General features: G+C 45.6%; 1 protein-coding gene across 2 annotated transcripts in view; it reads right to left on the minus strand.

Annotated features, from left to right (window-relative positions):
* The window catches only part of RAB3IL1 (RAB3A interacting protein like 1), a 56386-nt gene that overhangs the window by 19711 nt on the left and 13266 nt on the right, over positions 1-23409 (minus strand). For both annotated transcript variants that reach the window (XM_029582589.1, XM_029582590.1), the window contains exons 2-5: positions 18244-18499; positions 15698-15793; positions 9669-9746; positions 366-581 (exon numbers count right to left, since the gene is read on the minus strand). In XM_029582589.1, coding sequence (XP_029438449.1) covers positions 366-581; positions 9669-9746; positions 15698-15793; positions 18244-18499 — 646 coding nt within the window. The remainder of the gene's footprint in view (positions 1-365; positions 582-9668; positions 9747-15697; positions 15794-18243; positions 18500-23409) is intronic.

Here is a 23409-nt window from a genome sequence, read left to right on the forward strand (position 1 = left end):
CTATAACTCCTCAACCATCTGGTTCGGGCAGGATTTTAGGTCAAATTATTCCATCCATCCAATCTGGAAATATTTTCAGTTTAATGAACTACAAAGTCCGATGCCGGAAGGAAAATGTTTCATCTTTTAGGCCTCTGACACTACCATTTTCTTCTCTTTGGAAGAATTTACCCCCAACTGTTTGGAGGTCAGAATGAGATTTCCTGAATCTGCAGGTGGGCCTGTAGTGCCTGATGGATAGGATCCCTGGGACCTGCGCAGCGGATGACAGGGCCCTGGCAGAGGTGACCCCCCCACCCCTCTGCGTCATTACATAAAGCAGAAATGTTAACAAGACCAATCGGCGTGCACCGCTCTCGTCCCACCTCTCTGTTCTCCTTGCAGACCGGTTCTGGTGGAGGGTTCTGGTTGCTTGGAGCAACGATGGCGCTGCTGGTGCTCTGGTTACGTGCGTGCCCTTTCCTGAAGACCATTTTCGAGGGGCTCTGCAGCTGAGGATGAAGCTCCCGGTTTGGTGAAGAGGGGGTCGATGTGATCACGAGGGTCTTCAGTGCCGTGACTTCAGCCTGCAGCATGTCAATCTGACCAACAGGAGACAGGAAAAATGTTACAAAACCTGCTCCCCCCCCCATACCCAAACACTGCTGAGGCACTCAGCAGTCTAGAGAAAAGCAAACAGAAAACAATAAAGGCGGTCTTTATCTGGAGCAGGCTGTCAGAATGCACTAGGACTTAAAAATACCAAAGTATCAACTTAGTGCCTGAGGGATTAGCGACATGTGCTGCTGGCTGGGAGACTCAGGCTCAACTCCCAGCTCCAGCTCTTCCTCCTTCTAGGCGCCGGGAGTGCTGCTAAGGCACAGCCCTTAGGAAGAAAGATCTTCTGACACCCCTTCCCCAGCCCCACCGAGTGATCACAAAGCAAACCAGAGATAGCTCTTACTTACTGGAGCAACATCCTGTTGCCTTGGTATGCTGAAATTAAACTTACCTGCTGAAGGGCCGGATTTAGGCATAGGCAACACAGGCAAGTGCCTAGGGCACCAGATTTTGAAGGCACCCAAAAACTGGGATTCTTGCTGATAGTTTTTGATTTTTAGGGTGAAGTGAAACCCGTCCATTCATATTTATTTATTTATTTATGGTTTTTATATACCGATCTTCTTACATTATATGTAAATCAAATCAGTTTACAGAGAACAGTTGAATAAGCTTGCTGGTGGGCAATTACATATAACAAAGAAATATTTCTCTGCCTATGGGCGCCATAATCATAGACCTGTTGCTGATTAATTTCCTTTCCTTTAGTCCTGCCAAACCAGTTTAGACAAGTGAGTTACTGCTTCCTGCCAGCAGATGGAGACAAAGAAAAAAGCTCAAGGCTGGCTTTACTTCCCTTATAAAGGTGTGGTACTGCCTTCTACTCTTCAGTATCTGATATCAAAGCTAAGATAGCCGAAGGAATTGTTTTTATTATTTCTAAGATACCATTACAACCAAAGCCGGATACAGACCAACAAACTTCATTTCATGGTTACTAAACCAGCAATAAGAATCCTTATAAGAAGCTCACAATTAGGTCCGCTACCTTTAACGAGAGCAACAACATATTTTCTTGTTAGATTTCTGATCTTATCAGACTAGTCCTTGATTCTGTGGCTTCCTTGGGTGAGTTCTGGACTGGTCTGGCAGAACTAAAGGAAAGGAAATTAACCAGCAAAAAATAAATTTAAATTTCACCTTCCTTATTTGTCCTTGCCAGACTAATCCAGACAAGTGGGATGAAGCAAAGCTCCACCCAGACCAGGCAGAATGAAACCATGACAGCTCTTAGAACTCCTGCATCTAAGGCATAGTCTCTCCCTGCTTGTATTCCCAACCTGAGGTGCTCCAAGCAGGGATGCAATGGGGGTAAGGGCACTTCCTTTTCATTATCTTCTGGGAAGACAGATTTTTTTTTTTTTAATAATTCAATGTTTTACTAATTTTTTCAAACATGCAATTAGCGTATCATTTACCAATCGAATAGAACAGTACAAATGAGTTTGACAAAAAGCAGATACACAACATAATGGGGATTGTAATATGTACATTATGTATAAACCTCCACCCCCCTTGTCACCCCAAAGCAAAATGGTTATAAAAAATAAACCATAACAAGACATGATATGTCAGGTGAAATCCAATTAAGGTGCAGTAAATCACATGTAGACAAGGTAAGTCATATCAAGGGGAATAAGCATCACACGCCATATTAAGACAATAGGATCCCTTTGGAAGCTGGCCCCCAGTAATTTCCACAATCAATCATTCTGACACCTGCCAGAAGTTGCGAACTGAAAGGCATTCCCACCATATGTGAAAGGAGGAGTCCCGCCAGCCCACAGCCACACCAACAAAGATTAGATGCAGTGGGTTAGATCTTAGACAGTTTATCCGGCATGAGGTACCAATGAAAGAGAACTCTGTACCCATTTTCTATCAGTAGGGAGGAAACTGAGCTCCTACCTATTGCCAAAAAACATTAGGACCATATGGTCTCCTCTCCCAGGCCAGGATATGTTTAGGTTTAGATTTCAGTTCCACATTCAATATAGCATAAAGTTTAGTAATAAGTTGGGTGGCAGCATTTGCTCTGTTCAAAATAAGTCCTTCCTTTTAGAAGGTCAGCTTTAAGACCTTCATGCTTGAGAAAATGGGAGACCTGAACGTACTGAAATCTATCACAATCAGCTAAAAGAAATTTGTCTTTCAGGGTCTCAAAAGGAATTAGGTTTTGCCCATCCCACAACCGCTCTATTCGCATTAGTCCCTTTCCCTGCCAACAAATCAAATTGCCTGGGGAGAGCCCGGGGGTAAATCTCTATTGTAAAGGAGCTATATGATTTAAAACAGTACTCAAGTCCCAACCAAAGACCTCTTCCATTTATCACAAAGCTTCAAAGAAAAAACTCACTATAAGGAAAAGAACAAGGTAAGAGCAACATGCCCTTTTAGAGATCCAAAGAAAGCTAGACAATGGAACACCAGCTAAAATGTTTTGTTCACTTCGTATACATGGTTTAATTTCCACAGTTTTATGTCAGTCAATAATGGACCTCAATTGCAATACCACTGAAGGTTAAAGTACCCTGGAAAGAAAATTCTTGCAGGAGTGAGCCAACATGCCCCTCTCCTTTATTACTCCTGAAATTGCTGCCTTAGAACACATTAACAGACCAATCTGAGAATAAACTGGTCACCTACACAGATCCCAAAGGTGGCCTACAATGGACGACCCATCCCAGATCATCTGACTTTCTCACCCTTGCTAATGAGAAAAACATGACTGCAACAGTAGCGAAAACACTACCCACTGAAAAGGAGCATTATTGGGCACAGAGCTATTCTTTCCTTTAGAATTACCAAGGAGACTGAATTTCCAAACTGAGGCCACCTCCCTCGACTTGTGATTTAGAAATTTTGGAAGAAAACCAACTGTTCAAGCTCCTTATAACCTCCCTAGAAAGAGGGAATCTGGACCACCAAATATCACCCTGAAAGGTGAGTGAATTGAGTGAGACACTCACAGCTCTGTACCTACGATACCATCTTCAGGTCCCTTGGCTGTAGAGCCTAGGAGCTGCAGAAAAGACAATGCTGGGGCAGATGTGGTACAGGAGGAATGGAAATTGAGAGTGAGGCCTTGAGCCCATGACCTCCAAAGCCATAAAATCAAAATTTCCTCTTCAGAGACACGAGGGCTTCCTTATACCTCCCCATCAGCGTAGGGTTTCCGCCCCTGTCTAATCCTGGGTTTTCCTGATTCACATCAGCTCTGAATTAGTCAGATGCCTGATTAAAGGAGAAACAAGATTCTCTCCTTGACCAAGAGGTATCTGGAGACCTGGTTAGCACAAAAGAGAGTCTTGGACCTGCCCATCGGGCATCCAGGAGAAAACGTCTGAGAGACATCTGGTCATAACTACTGGAGGGAATAAGCACGAGTGCCCCTGGGGAACCACCTAACAAAAGGTCTGCCACTCTCCACGGGGATATGATTAGGAGAACACATCAACTCTACTACGAGACCTGAAATACCACTACACGCCAGAGCTCCTTTCAAGAATGAGGCAAAGCCCCAAAACCTATGACTGACCACACCATCCTAAAACCTTTGTCCCCCGAGGCCTACACTGAGGGAACATAGCAGTCCCCTATTGGTGTTCCACCACCCAGTGCAGGAAACTTCAAGTGTTTCTGTGAAGGAGCACAGTGGTCCGCTCCAAGGCAGTGACTGTCCCAGTCAGATCCAAAGTCCTGGAGTACAGCCCTGAGGGGTGGGGAGACAGCTGACTGAGCGTATTGCTTTTAGCCTCTGAACTTTGATCCTTAAACTTCCTGAAGCATTCCACAAGACAGTTTTCTTACAGAGGACAAAACCGTACAGCAAGGCCAGGGCTGCAATGGCCGTCACACCGTGGAGGAGGTCCTGTGAGGCATGGCTGCAGACCCTGTGGCCCCATCTTGAATTAGCACTGAGTGGGCCAGATGTATTTATTTAATTTATATTCTGCCTTTCAGGCACTTCAAAGCAGATTGCATTCAGGAACATTAGGTACTTACAATCTAGGTTTGTAGCAGAGGCAATGGAGGATGTAGGTTTGAGAACCCTGGTTTTCCTGATTCGCAGCCCGCCGGATGGGGAGTGTCATGAAAAAGAACTCTCAGCATTACTTACCTCCAACTTTGCAAGACTCACCGGTAGTGAATCTGTCCGGATCCCTGAGGCCTCCCCCTCTGTACATCATTACCTGCAGGCACAGGTACCAAAACCTCTACTGAGAGATGTGGGAACCAATGCAGGCAGATCTGAGTCACAAAGTTACTGCACATGGTAGCCTAGGGGAGAGGGACTATAGAGGAATAAGAAAAAGGAAAGAAAGACTTTTATCGGAGCCTCACTCTTTCCATCACGGGAAACCTTGAGAATTTTGCTTTTACCCCATCTCCTGTGGTCTTAAAAGCTGAGGGCAACTCCACCCTTGTTTGAATCAGGTGTCCCACCCTAGAGATTCTTCCATGTGCAAACCTGAATAGCATTGGAGGAGGAATCCAGGGCTGCCAGACAAGCAGCAGTCATTTTCAGTAGCACAGGCTTCATTTGGACTTGCAGCGCCTTTGGGCAAATCTCCTTTGTATAGGGGGGAGGACAGCCAGCTCCCTCAGGCTATTGCCGGGATCGCTCCATTAGCAGAGAGAGGAAGTCCAACCTGCTTGGATGCCACCTGCTGCAACAACAACAACTCCAAAGCAAATTGGAGCTATACAAAGTCCACCTTGGCTAAAGGTGATCTTCCAATGCGCTTCTCCATTCTACTGTCAGAGGGAAGAACGAGGTAAAGAGTCTGACCTGCTTGCCTAATACGAACAAAGAACCTGATCTGCTTATGTGCAAAAGCATCAATATAAAAAGATGCCAACCCTGCCAAAAATGGGTACCGCCTGTTTGGTCTTCACAGTGTGCCCGATATGTTTCTTACCACCTGTCCCAATATGCACTTTTTGGCAATGGTTCTTCTCCACAGGGACTGTAAAGGAAAAACTGCCTTATTTTTGGTCCCTTTGACTCCAAGCAGACTGTGATACATTACAGGAGGACCTTGCCAGACTGGAAGATTGGGCATCCAAATGGCAGATGAAATTTAATGTGGACAAGTGCAAGGAGATGGTTTAATGGAACAAAGTCAGCATGGCTTTACCCAGGGCAAGTCTTGCCTCACAAATCTGCTTCACGTTTTTGAAGGAGTTAATAAACATGTGGATAAAGGTGAACCGGTAGATGTAGTATACTTGGATTTTCAGAAGGTGTTTGACAAAGTTCCTCATGAGAGGCTTCTAGGAAAAGTAAAAAGTCATGGGATAGGTGGTGATGTCCTTTCGTGGATTGCAAACTGGCTAAAAGACAGGAAACAGAGAGTAGGATTAAATGGACAATTTTCTCAGTGGAAGGGAGTGGGCAGTGGAGTGCCTCAGGGATCTGTATTGGGACCCTTACTGTTCAATATATTTATAAATGATCTGGAAAGAAATACGACGAGTGAGATAATCAAATTTGCAGATGACACAAAATTGTTCAGAGTAGTTAAATCACAAGCAGATTGTGATAAATTGCAGGAAGACCTTGTGAGACTGGAAAATTGGGCATCCAAATGGCAGATGAAATTTAATGTGGATAAGTGCAAGGTGATGCATATAGGGAAAAATAACCCATGCTATAATTACACGATGTTGGGTTCCATATTAGGTGCTACAACCCAAGAAAGAGATCTAGGTGTCATAGTGGATAACACATTGAAATCGTCGGTTCAGTGTGCTGCGGCAGTCAAAAAAGCAAACAGAATGTTGGGAATTATTAGAAAAGGAATGATGAATAAAACGGAAAATGTCATAATGCCTCTGTATCGCTCCATGGTGAGACCACACCTTGAATACTGTGTACAATTCTGGTCGCCGCATCTCAAAAAAGATATAGCTGCGATGGAGAAGGTACAGAGAAGGGCTACCAAAATGATAAAGGGGATGGAACAGCTCCCCTATGAGGAAAGGCTGAAGAGGTTAGGGCTGTTCAGCTTGGAGAGGAGATGGCTGAGGGGGGATATGATAGAGGTGTTTAAAATCATGAGAGGTCTTGAATGAGTAGATGTGACTCAGTTATTTACACTTTCGAATAATAGAAGGACTAGGGGGCATTCCATGAAGTTAGCAAGTAGCACATTTAAGACTAATCGGAGAAAATTCTTTTTCACTCAACGCACAATAAAGCTCTGGAATTTGTTGCCAGAGGATGTAGTTTGTGCAGTTAGTGTAGCTGGGTTCAAAAAAGGTTTGGATAAGTTCTTGGAGGAGAAGTCCATTAACAGCTATTAATCAAGTTTACATAGGGAATAACCACTGCTATTAATTGCATCAGTAGCATGGGATCTTCTTAGTGTTTGGGAACTTGTCAGGTTCTTATGGCCTGGATTGGCCACTTGGAAACAGGATGCTGGGCTTGATGGACCCTTGGTCTGACCCAGCATGGCAATTTCTTATGTTCTTAAGCAGTCTGGGACAGTCTTTTGCTTGGAGGGATTTTTAGTTATTTTATTTATTTAAAAACATTTGATATTCCACTTTTTGCCAGGGATGGACTCAAAGCAGATTACAGTCAAAAAAGTTACCAAGCCCATTAATGAAAGTACTAGTCAGCATTGTGTGCCATTATAATTACATAAAATCTAGGGGTAGAGAGAAATGTAGTCTTCCTGGTTAGCCAATTGAGCGAAGGCCTGACTGAAATGGTTCTCAGCAAGCCATCTGCTCCTCATGTATATTAAACGCCTGAGAAAGGCATCCTAGAAACTCGGCAGAGCTGTGACAGTTCCAGAATTTGTCCAATTAATTACGGAGTCCATCTGCTTACCTGGAGCTGGCTCAAAGTGTTACCAGGCTGTTTGCCGAGACAGCACACCGAGCAGGACCTGGTTCATGTGTACCACAGCTCTGCCTTCCCTCATCACGTCCAGGGCTTTGAACTGGGGAACCCACCCAGTTTTGCTTGCGGTAGGGGTACCAATGCCTGTTCCACCAGGGAAATCAGTCCAAAGATCGTTATCCATTCTAGCAAGCAAATCAATCCAAAGACTGTTGTCCTGTCAAGCATGACCAGGGAAATCAGTCTGAAGATTGTTGACCAAGGAATCTTCTCCACCAGGGAAATCAGCCCGAAGACTGTTGCCCTAGAAGCCCTGTTGGGCCTATTCCAAGCTGTTGCACCAGTCCACACATCTGCACCATTTGCTGGAGACAGAGAAACACTAAAGAGCAGAAGGCAGCACCATGTCTTTATAGAAGTGAAATCAGCTTTGAGCTTTTTTTTCTCTGTCTCCATCTGCTGGCAGGAGGAGATAACCCACTTGTCTTGACTGGTCTGGCATGGAAGATAAACAAGTAACTCTTATGCTTGAGCTCATGTATAAAAAACAAACAAATACTGGAGACTGTGCACCAAGTCTCCTCAGGTGGGGGTTCTTGGTTGAGATGTGGCAGGGTCCCTTCTGTATCCAACTAGTAGCATCTGTTTCTTTAGCTCTTGTTGTAACAAGGTAGACTGTGTGACTTTTCAGACAGAAAGGTGTAGCGTTGTAGCTGCAGTGGACAACCCGTTATTTGTGAGGCACCTGACAGTGATACCACCAAAGTCCATGGAGGCAAATCATGTTGTCAAGAGGGTTACTGGGAGGACTCTTTCCTGGGTCTCGTTCGGTTGGGACATATTTGTGGGGAACAAGTCAGTGAGACTGGGCACAAATACAGAGTCTCCCCACATCATGAACCCACACCCTTGCATACTAATTGGAAATTCTCACAAGGAGGTGAGATCTGCCCCGTCTGCTGGTAGAAAGGAGACGTCCGACACCACCACCACCAGAGCAGCATGCCCAGTCGGCACCCAGTTCCTTAGAGGAAATGGCGCCAGCAGAGGCCTTCAGTCTTTAACCAGGGGAGCACACGCCAAAGCCCGGCCTTCCTCTGGGCCTCGTGGCGCCATCGGCTGCACTGGGCCCACAGCTGCCAGCTGGGTTCTTCCTGGTACTGCAGAGAGCCATGTAGGGAGAGAGAGATGTACTAGAAAGCAGGCTGGCTTGAGGAGGAAGAGGCAAATCGGCTTGGAAATAGACAAAGGAGAGAGTCAGCCTTGAGGAGGAAGGGAAGAGGGAACAAAAACCAGAAAGAGGAGCGAGAATAAGAAGGTTAAAGGAAAGGTTGGAAAAAAAAAAGAAGCAGCGACTGGGGAGAGTCAGAGAGAGGAAAGCATGAAACTCAATTTTTCTGCTTTTCTTACCTCTACACTCCCTGTCACACAGCAAACACCTGCTCTGACCGCCGACAACCGCAGCCTATTTCCCTGTAGACCCCCCCCAGTCGCTCCACTCGTTCCTGCTGCAGACCTCCAAACTGAGGTGTCAGCCTCCCCATCTCGGACATTATCAGAGGCTAAGATTTAACCCCAAGAGAGCTGGGCAGCAGGAAGGAAACATGGGCGGAGGCGCGAGTGGCAAGGGAGGAAAAAAATAAACTGAAAATAAACCAGGCTCAGCGCAGCAGGGAGCTGTGTGACATGTCCGTGCCTAGCAGGCCCCTTCTTTTCTATGCATAACGGCTGCTGAGGAGAAGAAGGACATAGGAAGTGCGGATGAGGAGAAAAGCAGACATAGCGCAGGTGACGCAAACAAACAAAAAAAAAATACAGGAAGTGCTTTAAAGAACACAGATTTCCTATCGCCTGCAAGCTGTCGTGACCACCCAGTAGCAGGAGTCTGCAAAAAAACCAGAGCCTGAAGCCACAGCCGTCATTCTGCCTTAACCTTGAACCTGCTGAGAGACCAAGGGATAGATACACAGCAGACAGGGGGCCTGTGCTGGGCTCAGAAGCAGGAAGAGGGGGGGGGGACAAACAGACACAACCGTCCTGGGCCTCACACTGTGATGATAGCCCTGTCCCCGACACTATGATTTCAGCACTCCAGGGCCCCAGCACCCTCCTAAGGTAGCAAGGACAGCTCTTTCCTGCAGGTGGCGCTGGAGGGAAGGACAACCTGAAAGGAAAGCCCCCCCCCCCTCCTCTAGGCCCATGAGCTCTTCACCTTGCCACGTGCCTCCCGCAGCTGCTTCTCCGATGCCGCCTGTTTCACGTTCGCCTCTCGAACCATCTTGTGAGCCTCCTGCAAGGGGAGAAAAGCACAGGAGTGGGCCACAGTTAGGGGGAACCTCGGACGTGTTCAATGATGTTTTATCCATCTGCACTGGGGTGTTATGGGGTGAGGCCGCCCTGGATAAACTCCCCAGGCGGCTCCAGGTCATCAGGGACAGGCTGAGCCAGAACTGCTTTTATTCCCCTGTCTTCTTTCAAGCTTGTAGTTCCCTTGTCTGTAAGGACAGCCAGACTACAGATGCAATGAGGCAAAAACCAGGATTGCCTCAGCCTGTCCCTGATTTTGGAATTTAATTATTCGCCTTCCCAAATGCAAGTTAAACATTCAGGTACAGGCCTAGAGAGCTCACAATCTAAATTTATAGATTTCTGCAATGTAAGGTGAAGGGTATCGCCCAAGGTCACAAGGAGCATCAGTGGGAGAGGCGGGATTTGAACCCTCCCTTCCCCCGGGGGGCTCAGGCCCACTGCTCCAACCACTAGGACCCTCCTCCACTCGTGATGAGCCAGAGCTATTGAGTCACTCTAAGCTTTGGGTCTTGACCCATGAAAGGAGCAGTACTAAACATCTCTTTAATAATTCAGTCGGTGGGTAGAACAAATGAAATCACTTAGGGCTCTACCTTTTCCTTCTGATTTTTAGTTGGTGGCGAAATCAAATTAACACATTTGAAGTTTTTGATAGCTTCTCCTCCAAAAGATACTCCCTTTGCTACTCGTTGCGCTGCGTGGCATCAAAAGACCACAACGGTGGCTCTACCCTTATATTAACACGACTGAAAAGCAACTTCAGGCCAAACAAAGCAAGCCTAGCAAAGCAGGTAAGCGTCAGGCAACTCAATACTCTGAACACGAGGGGCTGCCGTAGCTCTGCCAAGAATTCTTTGGAGGCCAAACAGCAAATTGTCCCCTTGCAATGGAAGAGGTCTTAGGAAGGAGAAAAAAATATTTCCTATGCGAGGAGGGGATCAGACATTGCAAAGGGCACAGGAGATCCCAAGCATGGGAGGTCCTCTGTCTACAGCTGATAATCTACAGAACCTGCTCCAACAACAGACCTTTGTACTCCGCTTAGCATCCAGCCCGAATACTGGGCTCCCTTCTCTATAGCCAACAGATTGGCAGCCAAACTCTTTGGTAACTGATCCTAGGGATTGGTCTAGCAGAATCTGACCCAAACACAACCCCGCATTTCAGTGCAGCATCAACACAAACGTTTCTCATATTGCTCTTGTTAATATAAAATAGTTTATAACTTAGTTTAAAAGTCGTTTCTTTTAGAACAAAAATAATTTCGGTTGTCCTACAACAGCTCCGGTTTTGCTATAAAACATTTTAAGATCTGACTTGACTGTGGATTGTTCTGTTTATCTATACAATTGTTCCCTTTTCCCTTGAAGATGTATTGTGGGTGTACACAGACACTGCCACCTTTCACTCCTTCCACCCGGGATGTTTGGCAGTGGAGACGCTCAGTACACCAACCCATATTATCCATGGTTTAGCATTCGTTCAATATACCGAATTATAAAATAAAGCAAGGCCACATGTCAGAACATGTGGACTTTGATCATTTATTACTTAGTTATCCAGGCCCATATGGCAAGGGCATACACACCCAATACATATATATCTCAGCTCCTAGGACAGGACACACAAGCCTAGTGATCAGACATAACAGCATTGATAAAGTCATTATTGAAACAATGACGCAGCATGTGCTTTCCTTTTACAATGGAAAATTAATCGGACATCTTTTTTCCCAGCTCAGCTCTCATTCCCCAGCTGGAGAAATTCCTGAAATCGGAATGATAAGCGAGGGGGAGGAAGTGAAGTCACGCGGGCGAATGGCTGCCTGAGACCAGGGTTCCCAACACTGATAATTTGAATCCCCCCCCATCTGCACTGCAATCGGGAAGATCCAGAAGGTTGGCGTTCACTTTTCTGTATCCCCAATCATCCAGGATGTCAGCGCATAAAAAAAAAAAAAAAAAATCAATCGACTCGAAGCACTTTTTCTTTTGCTCCAAACACAGCAAAAAAAACCAAACAAACAAAAAAAAACCCCAAGGGCCCGGTGGAAGAGGAGGAAGGAGAAAATGGCGACAGTGCAACTTCACATCCTGCGGGGGTGGCCTTCCGACGCAGCAATACTAAAGCCAGAAATGCCTCTCTCTTGGGGAGATTTTGAAAATTGGTTCAGCAAACCGAGAGAGGAAATTGGCTCGCTGAAGAAGGAGATCAAATCCATAGCTGGTGAGCCGAGACTAGAATGTGCTGAGTTAGGGGATCGAGTGGATGCCATTGAGCACAGACTGGATGAACAGGAGAGTGCATGTGAGAGCAATCGGCAAGTGCTGAAACAATTACAAGAAGATAATTCTATGCTTAAAGACTGGGTGGAAGACCTGGAGAATCGATCTCAAAGAGGGGAGCCTGCGTTTCAGTGCTGGCCCTGAAGAAGCTGCTCACTCTGACTGCACACAGGTGGTCTCCAGTATTTGTGCCCTAATTTTGAAAAATGCTGAGGGCCTGGAGGAGTCACCTAAAAAAAAGTGTTGGATAGAGCACACAGACCTCTTGCCCATCCAAGGGGAAATCTGTCCAGAGATATCATGGTGTGCTTTCATGAGTATGCTGTAAAGGAAAAGCGATGAACCAGGTGAGAAAACTAAAAGATGCTCAATGGCAAGGAAACAAAGTGGAAGCTTTCCAAGATCTTTCTCCAATTACGATCACGAAAAGAAGAGACTTCAGGGAAGTGCTTCAGGTTTTGAGACATGGAAATTATTGCTACAAATGGCTGGTCCCTTTCGGATTACAATTTACTGTCAATGCTGTGACTTCAAGTTAAATCTGTGGAGTCGTCGATGAAGATACTTCAAGTAAAGAAAATGGATCCCAGCACGGGGTCTTCACCCTCTATGTCCAGCAGAGAGTACGGTTCAAGATGGCAGATTGCACAACAGAAGGGAAGCGCCTGAGAAGGGATTTGGGAGGATCGTCGACTTCCAGAGACGCAGTGACCTGAAAGATGATCCGGAACAATATGGTATTGGTGAGTCCTACGGGATTAAATAATCTCTAGCAAGTTTGAACTTTATGGACATTTTAGGCCTGAGTTTTTTATCTTGATTCCAAATGGGCAAATAAACCAGGTTGCTCTTGAAAGATATTGCTGGATGAAGGATAATTAAGGCAATTTTTCTAGAAGACCGTTGGTGGGAGTTTTGTGAGAGGTGATGAGGAGCAGAGTATCGTCATTCCTTGAAGAGGGGGCTGGAGTGATAAAGGAGGGGATGGAGGAGGGGGGAACTTGGGAAAGGAGATTGGGTGACCATCAGTGGGATAAGGAGAAATGTGGGAAACAGATCCTGGGGTGAATACCAGTCCCCAGGTGTCAGATTAGTGACGAAAATGGAGTAATTGTGGGGAAGGGGACCAGGTTGTAATCCTTATGAGGTTAGGTGGGTGTTATGGAGAGTTTTAAGTTTTCTTGAATAATGGGGGCATTAAAGCTTGTGTCTTGGAATGTTAAGGGGCTAAATACATTCACGAAGAGGAAACAGCTGTTGCAGGATGCAATTAACATGAAGGTTGACTTCTTGTTAGGCCAGGAGACCCATTTGAGAAAGAAATATGAAAGGTTGTTAGCATCCAATCATTTTTCACAATTTTTTTGCATCAGTGACAGCAACTCACAAGTATAGTGGGTGGAAATCCTTTTTTCTAAAAATGTGGCGGTAGATATGATCTCTATTATGAAGGATTTGGAGGGAAGGTAGATCGTTGTAAAATTCAAGATGGGTAATGTTCTTAACAACATAAGAATTGACGTTGGTGTAGTTGCCAAATAAGGCTAGAATTTTGCCCGAGACCATTTCCCCGAGCACAGCCCTCACCTTGAAGGTTTGGGATAGGTGGAAGAACTTTCTGGTAGGAGATAGGGGCTCTATAAAAATATCTCCTATTTTTCTGAATAAGGAATTTATCCCTGGCTGCTCCATAGCATTAGCAAAGCGACGGGCGGAGAAGGGATGCTGTAGGCTGGAGCACATCTGGAATGTTCCGCGGCCGCTGGCATCCCGAGAGGCGACGCACATCTTTAACCTTGCGCCTTCGGATTATCATCATCATCTGCAAGTGGGTGATTTTATTAACCAGAGGCGAGTAACAGAGGCCCTTGGGTAAGGGGAAGTCTGTTTTTGAAGGATTTTGTGATAAGGCCAATCGGGTGACGAGGGGGGGGGGGATCTCAAGAGCCTACAGTTTACTGAATGAGGATCTTAAAAATCGCCCCCTTCACGTATTGTGGGCTGGGAGAAGGGTTTGTAAAGTGTATTGGCATTTATGTTTCCTACACACTAATCTCCACCTCGACAGCTGAGAATGGTTATAAAATACTATACCGTCGGCACCTTACTCCTTTTATAGCCAGGTTTGGGAGACCCTTGCTGGCGGAAGTGCGGAATGTCAGGCACTTTTATTCAGATGTGGTGTAATTGCCCAAAGATTGCTTTATTTTGATATTTGATATAACAGGGGAGTGGATCCCCAGAGATCCGTTATTTTTCCTTTTACAGAAACTGACAATGAAGCTGTATTTCTGTCACAACAAGTAATCCTTGCAGCAAGGGGGGGGGGGGGAAAGATTGCATATTTTCAGAGGAAGGTCTCAGTCCCTCCCTTAAAAATAATAATCCAAAAGGTTGGATAAGGTTTATTATACGAATAAACTAACTGCGGTTAAGTGGAAACAACTGGGCACATTTGAGAGATTGCGGCATAAAACTATAGAGGGGAAGCGGAGGATGATGGGGGAACAACTGGTGCCACTAGAGAATGGGGGGTGGTTAACATTAGGTGGTGGAGGGGGCTGGGAGGAAGGTTGGGATATATGTAATGCAGTAGTGTCGTAAAAATGTACAAGTCTGTGTTTAATTAATCTGGGAGATGTATCGTGTAAAGTGTTCGTTCTGGGATGCTTTATTTATTTATTTAAAAACTTTTCTATACCGTCGCTAAGTTATATTCCATCGCAACGGTTTACAAATAGGCACATAGACTAAGGCAAGTAAATGTAGGATATCTTACATTCTAACAGGTGCCAATAAAGTTCGGTTACAATTTCATAAATAAAATCATTATTTGAGTAATGTTGGTCAAGTCCAGGTATATTATGGAATTACTATCGCTTTGAAATATTACTTCTTAAATGTAGGATTGATTAAATTCATTCTCATCTGCATTACACTGTACTTTCATTCTCTACCCTCCACACTCTTTAGTGAAGGCTTTTTTAAAGAGCCATGTTTTTAGATTTTTCTTAAAAGTTTTGAGATTATTCTGTAATCTGAGTTCGGGGGGCATCGTGTTCCATAGTATGGGCCCAGCCAATGATAAAGCCCTTTCTCTCACTTGGGTTAATTTTGCTGACTTTACTGAAGAGATTGTTAGTAGTGCTTTGTTTGCTGAGCGGAGGTTTCTTTGTGGAACGTGTACTCGTAAGGCTGTGTTTAGCCAGTCTGCTTCTTTATCATATATTAGTTTGTGTATGGTACATAAGGCCTTGTATTTTATCCTGTATTCGATGGGTAACCAATGTAAGTGTGCTAGAGTTTCGGTTATATGGTCCCTCCTCTTTTTTCCCCGTCAGTATTCTGGTGCAGTATTTTGATGATGATGCTGTATTAAGGGGGAATAGGAAATAATGAGGGGCTCGGGGGGGTAGACAAACGTTTGGGTAAAAGAATTGTGGTTTTTGGATTGTTCTGTTATATGAATGTGCTTTGCTTGTTATTTCCACAATAAAATCTTAAACTTAAAAAAAAAAAAAAAAGGATAAGAGAGTCTCGGATGAGGCTAAGAACAAAACCAGAAATCAAACGTTGGAAAGCAAAGGTTGAAGATGGATGTGCACGGCGAGCGAGTGCATGAGGGGGGAAGGGAGGGAGGCCGTACCTCAAACAGACTGGCTGTCAATTCCTCCAGTTCCTGCTCCAGCTGGGCTCTGACCTTGGACAGTCGCTCACATTCCTCATCCTTCAGCTTCAGCTCCTGAGAAGGGAAATAAAATGAAAACAATTTATACAAGACTAGAAAGAAAACAAGAACCCACACATTCACAAACACAACCTAGGTGGCATAAGCGTGTGTGTCCCCCCCCCGGAACAAGCTTTCCCCAATGCATGCTGGGCTGCACACCAAACCCAGTACCAGGAGCTCTCTATAAAAGCACTGACTGCTCCACACTGTAATTATTCCCCACAGCGGGGGGAAAGCCAAGGTTTCAGGCAGCAAAAGCTCTGAGCTTCACTTTTTCTTATATTCCTCACTCCTCTGTGAAGCTGTTGGTCTCCAGCTCTCTCCAATCTCCTCCAAACACCGTGCCTGTCCCCAGCTGGTGTCACGCTGCAGTGTTCTCCTGGTCTCAGCACCAAGGCCCCCAAACCCAAGCAGTGTTCCTAAAACCAGGCTTGCACTGTAGACATCGTACATAACACTCACCCTCCTTTGTTTCCAGGCTTCAGTGGGATCACTCTCTTAAACGGCTCTCTCCCCACATCATTCACCGGCATCACCCTCTTAAATATCCTGCGCTAGTGGCTCAGCAGGTAGAAGCCCAGAGGGTGACGGAGCCAGCTCGGATGTGTAAGTCTTCTATTGTGTCTTAATCCTCCATCTCATGGACATTGCCAGGATATATTTTAGACATGATTCTGTGAGGAGGCCTAGATACTGGTTTACACAGAGGTGCCTTCTGATACATACTGTGCGTCAGGATCCTAAACGGGGGGTCACCAGTGACGCAAACGACAGCGTGCGTCATGCCTGACGCACGCTGTTGTGCTGCTGATGCCTCAGCAGCAGCATTAACAATGGAAGTCAGCATGGGGCCTGCGAGCCAGCATGGACTCAAAGGCACTGCAGTGACACTGCCCTTGCATGAGTTTCTGTGATAACAGGAGACACTGGGGGTCGCTGCAGGGCCTATGAGACTGAACCAGACCTCAGGCCCTATGTTGACTTCCATTTCTAACGCTGCTGTGGATCAGTCAAGGCTTTGGACCAGCCACAAGGAGGGGAGGGCCGAGTATGCGGGGTCCGGTGGAAACTCCCCTGCTCCTCTCTCAACTACCACTGAACCTTCCCCCAAGAGAAAAATGTTGCCCCCCCAGTCATCAACCTGCCCTCTCTTCCCAACAGAGGTCATCCAACTTTGGCCCAAGGCCTAAAGGAAAATGTTGCTGCTGACCCTGGCCAGGGGGGATGTGTGGAAGAGAAGCTGTTTAAGGGTTGGATTAGGTGGGGAGAGATTGGCTGTGGATGGTGAGAGAAAGGGAATGACAGAAGATCGACTGGAGGATATAAGAGAGGAGCTGCGGGGGGGAGGGTTGGAGGGCAGAAGGTTAGAGAGGGGGATGGGAAATGAGAGTGAGGAGAGAAGGGCTTGGGGGTGAGAGAGGATCAGCTGGGAGGGGTGGAGGGGGATGAGAGAAGGGACGGGTGGCAGTCGAGAGGGGGAATCCGCTGGATGGAAGGAGGTCAGGAAAGGAAGTCCTCTGGATGGGGTGGAGGCTGATCAGCTGAGGTTTGGGAAGGGTGAGGGAGCCACGTTTGTTAATCTGTTTTGGTCACTCTCTGGGGTCATGTGAGACTTTTGAAGTGCTAAAATGGGGTCACTCAGTCTAAACGTTGGGAAGCCCTGCCGACAGAACACTTTATGGACAATTCTGGAAAACCGCACTTTAGCTGAGCAAATGGTTAACTGACGGAAATGCTTTCCAGGTCTTAACTCTCTTACACATTTATCACTTTGTCAGTCATTTGAAGCACGCTCCAGCCCCGGGTGACCCGTGTGCATCTGCAGCAGGGGGTGGGGGGGTCAGACGGCAGCCAAGTGCAGAGCACCCAGAAGAAAGCTGCAAGCCATACACAAAAGAAAGTATTTTCTACACCTTTCAGGAAGTTTTGCAGCTTTCTGGCTCCGGGTGCTCATTTCACGGGACTCAGCAGACCGTGGCAGATTTAGATTTGCGCCGCCTCGTTGCCGTTACACTCCCCTCTCCCTTCCTGGAAAGGCAACGCAGGGCTCACACTGGGATAACCCGACAGCGCCTGGTGTCACAGCCTCCAGCACAGACAGAAAGCGGACCGATACCACCAAGAACCTCCCCTGGCGCTGCGCCCCCCCCCCCTCAATGGGACGAACGGCGGTGCCATCGAACAGAGCAGGTGACGGGAACTTCACCGCTCTCAGGATTTTCTCAGCCGGGGCACAGACCCAGTAGCTCTGGGCAGAAATCAAGACACCACTGAGGAGCCAGCCATTTTGGAGTAAGGTGGCTGACTTTGCCGGACTGTTTCAGAAAGGAGAACGAGTGATTTTCTCGAGGTGCAAGGCGGAGAACATAAAAGCTTTTTTTTTGTTTTGTTCGGAACAGGCCCATCTTAAGTGAAACAGGTGGCGCACTCAGCAGCCACTCCAGTCCCCGCGACTTCTCTACCTTTTGGGCTCTGAGCAGCTCTTCCTTGAGGATCTCCGAGCCCTTCTCCCGGATCTCCACGGACGAGCTCCGCAGGCGGGAGACATCGTAGCAAGGTGGCTCGCAGTGCTGGCTCTCGTCTATGCCTGGGGACCCTCTGGATCCGGATTCCGGCAGTTGGGGGTCGCCTCTGCCTGGCGGGGCGGCTGAGGCCTTCCACGCGGTCACCGCTAGCGGCTTGTGGAGCTGCGGGCTTCCTCCCTTCAGGGCAGGCTGGCTGCAAAGAGACACACAAGCTTTCGTGAGAACCGACACCACCACCCTCCCCTCTCCTGCTCCCAGCACAGCAGCACAACCCGCGTACATCCCTGACCACCAAGCAGAGCCAAACAAGGAGGGGCCCCTCAGAAGCTTTAGAGTTAATCTGTGGAATTCAATGCCACCGAACACTACGGAGGAAAATAGCATAACCAGGTTAAACAAAAAATTATGAATGAAACAATTTTATGGCAGGCAAGTCAGAAACCCATGAAATTCACATTTTGCTTAGTTTGAATGGTGAGCTGGCATCAAGTCTCAGTCAATCAACACAACTAAATTGAAACGTGACAGCAGAAAATGACCATATGGCCTACCTGGGCTGTCCATCCACTCAACTAGTTCAGCTTTACAATCCCTATCACTTCCCTCACAGATTCCCCTGTGCTTATCCCATGCTTTCTTGAATTAGGATATTGTTCCCGTTTCCATCACCTCCACTGGGGAGGCTGTTCCATGAATCCATCACCCTCTCTGTACAGAAATATTTCCTAAGATTACTCCTGAATCTACTCCCTTTCACCCTCATCCCATGACCCCCTCTTTCTAGAGCCTCTATTCCTTAGAAAGAGGCCCATCTCCCTTGGAGGTGTTTAAATGTCTCAGTCATAGCTCCCCTATCCCGCCTTTCCTCTAGGGCGTACATGTTTACATCTTTAGGTCCATCCCCATCTGCTTTAGAATCAAGACCACTGACTACTTTAGCAGCCGCCCTCTGGCCTGACTCCATCCTGTTTATATCTTATTGAAGGTGCGGTCTCCAGAACTGTACACGGTATTTCAAGTGAGGTCTCACCAGAGATCTATACAGGGCAATATCGCCTCCCTTTTTCTGCTGATCATTCCTCTCCCTATGCAGCCAAGCATCTTTCTGGCCTTCACCGTCACTCTGTTCACCTGTTTGGCCACCTTAAGATCATCAGATACATCCATCCCCAAATCCAGCTCTTCTTTCACGCTTACAAGAATTTCACCTCCTATACTGTACCTTTCCCTTGTGTTTTTGCAGCCTAAATGCATTACTCTATACTTTTTAGCATTAAATCTTAAATGCCAGATCCTAGACCATTCCTTGAGCTTTGCTAGATTCCTCCTCATGTTTTCCACACCTTCCTGGCTGTCTACCTCGTTGCAGATTTTGGTATCAACGAAACACCTCTCCCCCCTGCATAAGTCGGGGATGTTCAGGGGGGGGGGGGGGGGGGGAGGGGTTAGCCACATAAGTTATATGGCTAACTCCAATATTCAGAGTTAGCTGCATAACTCATGCAGCTGGCTCTGGTCATGCCATGGGCCTATCCTAAAGTTTGCCAGATATTTATACTCGCCAATCTCTCTACCATAATCTTAGCTATAAGCTTTGTATCAAAATTTAGCAGAGAAGGTTATGGGGGCTGCAAAATGGCGCCGAAGAGAGAGGATGCATTTGTTTAAGCTCCCGATCCGTTACATTTGAAGCTATTTCTATTTGCCTGCAAACAGATATGCCACATACGAAAAGAAAGGGGAAGGTAAGGGAGGGAACCTCGACCCCCCTTGGACCTAACCCTGCTCAAACGAGGATTCAGGAATTCTTCAGCGCTGTGGGGGAATCTCCAGGAGAGTCGGCTGGGATACTGGAGCAGGAGCGGACTTCAGTGTCCATCGACGAACTATCTTTGAGCCCTGGAGCTCCGGCTACCCCTTCCCACCCTGCCCGTGAAGGCGCCCTGGAGCCGGTGGATCCTTTGCTGCTGGAGTTGCAGCAAATGGAGGGAACGTTCGAGGTAGGCTCTGCAGCAGGAGCGACCGGGCAGCCTCAGGGCGAGAGGACCCTAGCCGCCCTGAGAGAGCTGAACATCGGCGTGTTGAGCGGTGCAGGCAGTTCTCTGCCGTTGATCACCGCCTCTGGAAGGACTCGGACGGACCTGGATGGATTGGGACAACCACTGAAAAATACCCTGGTAAATCCTATAGAGATTAAGCTCCTAAACAAGCCTGAAAATGTAACGTTAGATTCTTCATGGAATGGAATAGCTACGCTTGAAAGTGCCATTATTTCACTAACAGTGATGGTAAAAGGATTTCAAGAACAGTTTAACGTAGTGAATCCTGTTGTGTTATCCAATTCAACTAAAATACAAGAAATGGATCTACAAATAAATCAAATTAGGCAGATTCAAACAGATTTAATTCAAGGAGACTCTAGGCTAGAGAAAAGAATGGAATCTCTGGAAAACAATCTTAGATACAACAATCTAAGATTAATTAATTTTCAAAAATGCAAATTAATCTCACCCAAAGAGCAACTTAAGAAATTTTTTTCAGGAATCATTGTCCATTTCCAGTGGAGAATTACCTAAATTTCATAAGGCTTATTTTACAACTGGGCCACAGAAAAGAAACAATGCTGGAGAGACGGGGGGACAGTGAAGATCGAGGTCGGCGTCCGGAGTCTTCCTCACCACTGGAAGATCTGACGGGATCTCTTGAGGCAACTCAAGAAGAGCAAATTGAGAAAAGAGGGATACTCTTAGTGAAATTTGCAATGTCCGAGGAAAGAGACACGATATTAAAAAGTTTCTTTACAAACAGAAGTAAGCTCTATCTTGGAGGAAAAAATCTGGATTTTTCCAGATATTACAAAGGTAACCCAAGTGCGCAGGAAGAAATTTCTTCTCCTATGTCCTAGAGCTCGCCAAATAGGCACTAAAATAATGATAACATTTCCTTGTAAATGCATTCTAAATTTCGAAAATAATAGGTATGCTTTTTATGGAGCCAGATCAATTAGAAATGTTCCTAAATTCTAAAAATGAATCCATACCAGATCCGTCTAGTAGTACCGGAACAGATTAAGTAAACCCATTACTCTCTTTTTCAGATTTCGTTTATTGTTTAAGACTTGTAATTCTGCTCCTATAAATTTCAATTTTGCTCTCCCAAAATTGCATAGTAAAATCAGATAGATAAGAGAGGAATTTGTATTAACACATATTTAGATTGAATACTTATGGATAACATCTAAATATCTTTTTGGATGTTTCTTGTATGTTTGTTTTTTTTTCTTTTATATGTTTTGTTAATATTTTCATTGCCTACAGGAATGTAAAGCTCTATCTGAAATGTATGGCATGTATTACTGCTTACGTTTAATTTGAAACTTAATAAAGAGAAAATTAAAAAAAAAAAAAAAATTAGCAGAGAAATGGGATGGTATGACTCAGATAAGACCAGGTTCTTATTAGGCTTCAATAAGAGCGTAATAGTTGCTTGGTTTTTAGACAAAAGATAATACTCCTTTAACGTCATATTGACAGGCATTTTCATCTAACAGCAGCACAATCTTTTACAATATTCTGTGGGGAGATCATCAGGTCCTGGTGGCCAATATCAATTGTGCCTGCTGAATTGTTTGCTGGATGTCCTGTAACCGAATGGGATGGCTCAATGTAGACGACTGCTCTTCAGTTAACCTAGGCAACTTAACAGATGCCAAGTGCGCCCTAATTCTCCCCATATTGGTAGGTTCAGCAGTGTATAATTCTCGATAGTAATTCTAAAATAGCTCACTAATGCCTTTATCAGAATTTACTGAATTCCCAGCCTTGTCCCTCAGAGTTCTAATAAAATGTGGGCCTATCCTCCCTGTTTTATTACCATACAGAAAATCTTTACATTAGCAATATAACAGTCTCTTCTTTGCCCTTTGATGCAGGAGTGCGATAAGAGCGGTCTGCACCGTCATGTACTGTGTTCTATGTGCAAGTAGGATATTTTGTTCATATGCTTTCTTAGTTTCTCTAAGCTGGGATTCCAAATTCACAATTTCTTTAGCTAAAGTTTTCCTCTCGGCACTCGTACAGGAAATGATTTCCCCAAATAGTACTGATTTTGCTGCCTCCTAAAACAAAATCGGGTGGCATTGATTATTGCCTTGGTAATCCTCCCACTTTTTCAGCAAAAAACTTTTCTGAACTCCATATCATGGTACAAGTGCTTAGGGAATCACTACACTCACCGAGACCCAGAGGGACAGAAAGTCTCCAGATCAATCCACACCACTGAGTAGTCAGAAATGGCCACAAACCCAATTTCAAATGTGGTTACCTTAGAAAACAATTCCCTCTGTAAAAGCAAATAATCAACGTGCGAGCAAGTGTTATGTTCTCTGGACAGATGCATATACGTTTTCTCCAGCGGGCATAGCATCTGCCATACATCTTCTAGCTCCAATGCTTGACAAAGATATGAAACTCCCTTCATTCTGCGTGGAGGTGGAGGAGGATCTATCCAGGTTTGGATCTTGTACACAATTCCAGTCACCCCCAACTAAAGATAAGAATTTCTCATATTCTGCCAAAAGATTAATAATGTCAATGAAAAATGCATGGCCATACATGTTCCGTGCATACACGTCACACAACACCCAGCGCTGTCAAAAGAGAATGCCTTCCACCAATAGAAATCTCCCTTCAGGATCATCAATTATTTTCTTAACCTCAAAAGGTATCATTTTTCCAAGTAATATCGCCAACCCAGTACTCCTGACTGTGAGGGAAAAACCTCCCCCAGCCACTGCTGTTTTAACTTCTGATGTACAAAGTCATAGCAATGTGTGTCTATGCCCTCTGTATGACGCTTGAGTACAGAATTTTGCCTGGCACATTCCAAGTTGTACAGCAAATACCTGATACACCCATTTAACTTGTAGTTGGGATAAGAATAAATTGAGAACGACACTTCATTCCTTTTCTCACTGATGAAGACCGAGCTTCCCAGCCTAAAGCTCAATGAGCTGTAATTTTAAATTCAAATCTGTTTTTATTGATAATAAAACAAGGTAACATAGCATTCAATTGTTCCTTTTATACGCCATCAAGCTAAAAG

This window comes from Rhinatrema bivittatum, chromosome 17 (genome assembly GCF_901001135.1).
Source record: "Rhinatrema bivittatum chromosome 17, aRhiBiv1.1, whole genome shotgun sequence".
Taxonomy (NCBI): domain Eukaryota; kingdom Metazoa; phylum Chordata; class Amphibia; order Gymnophiona; family Rhinatrematidae; genus Rhinatrema; species Rhinatrema bivittatum.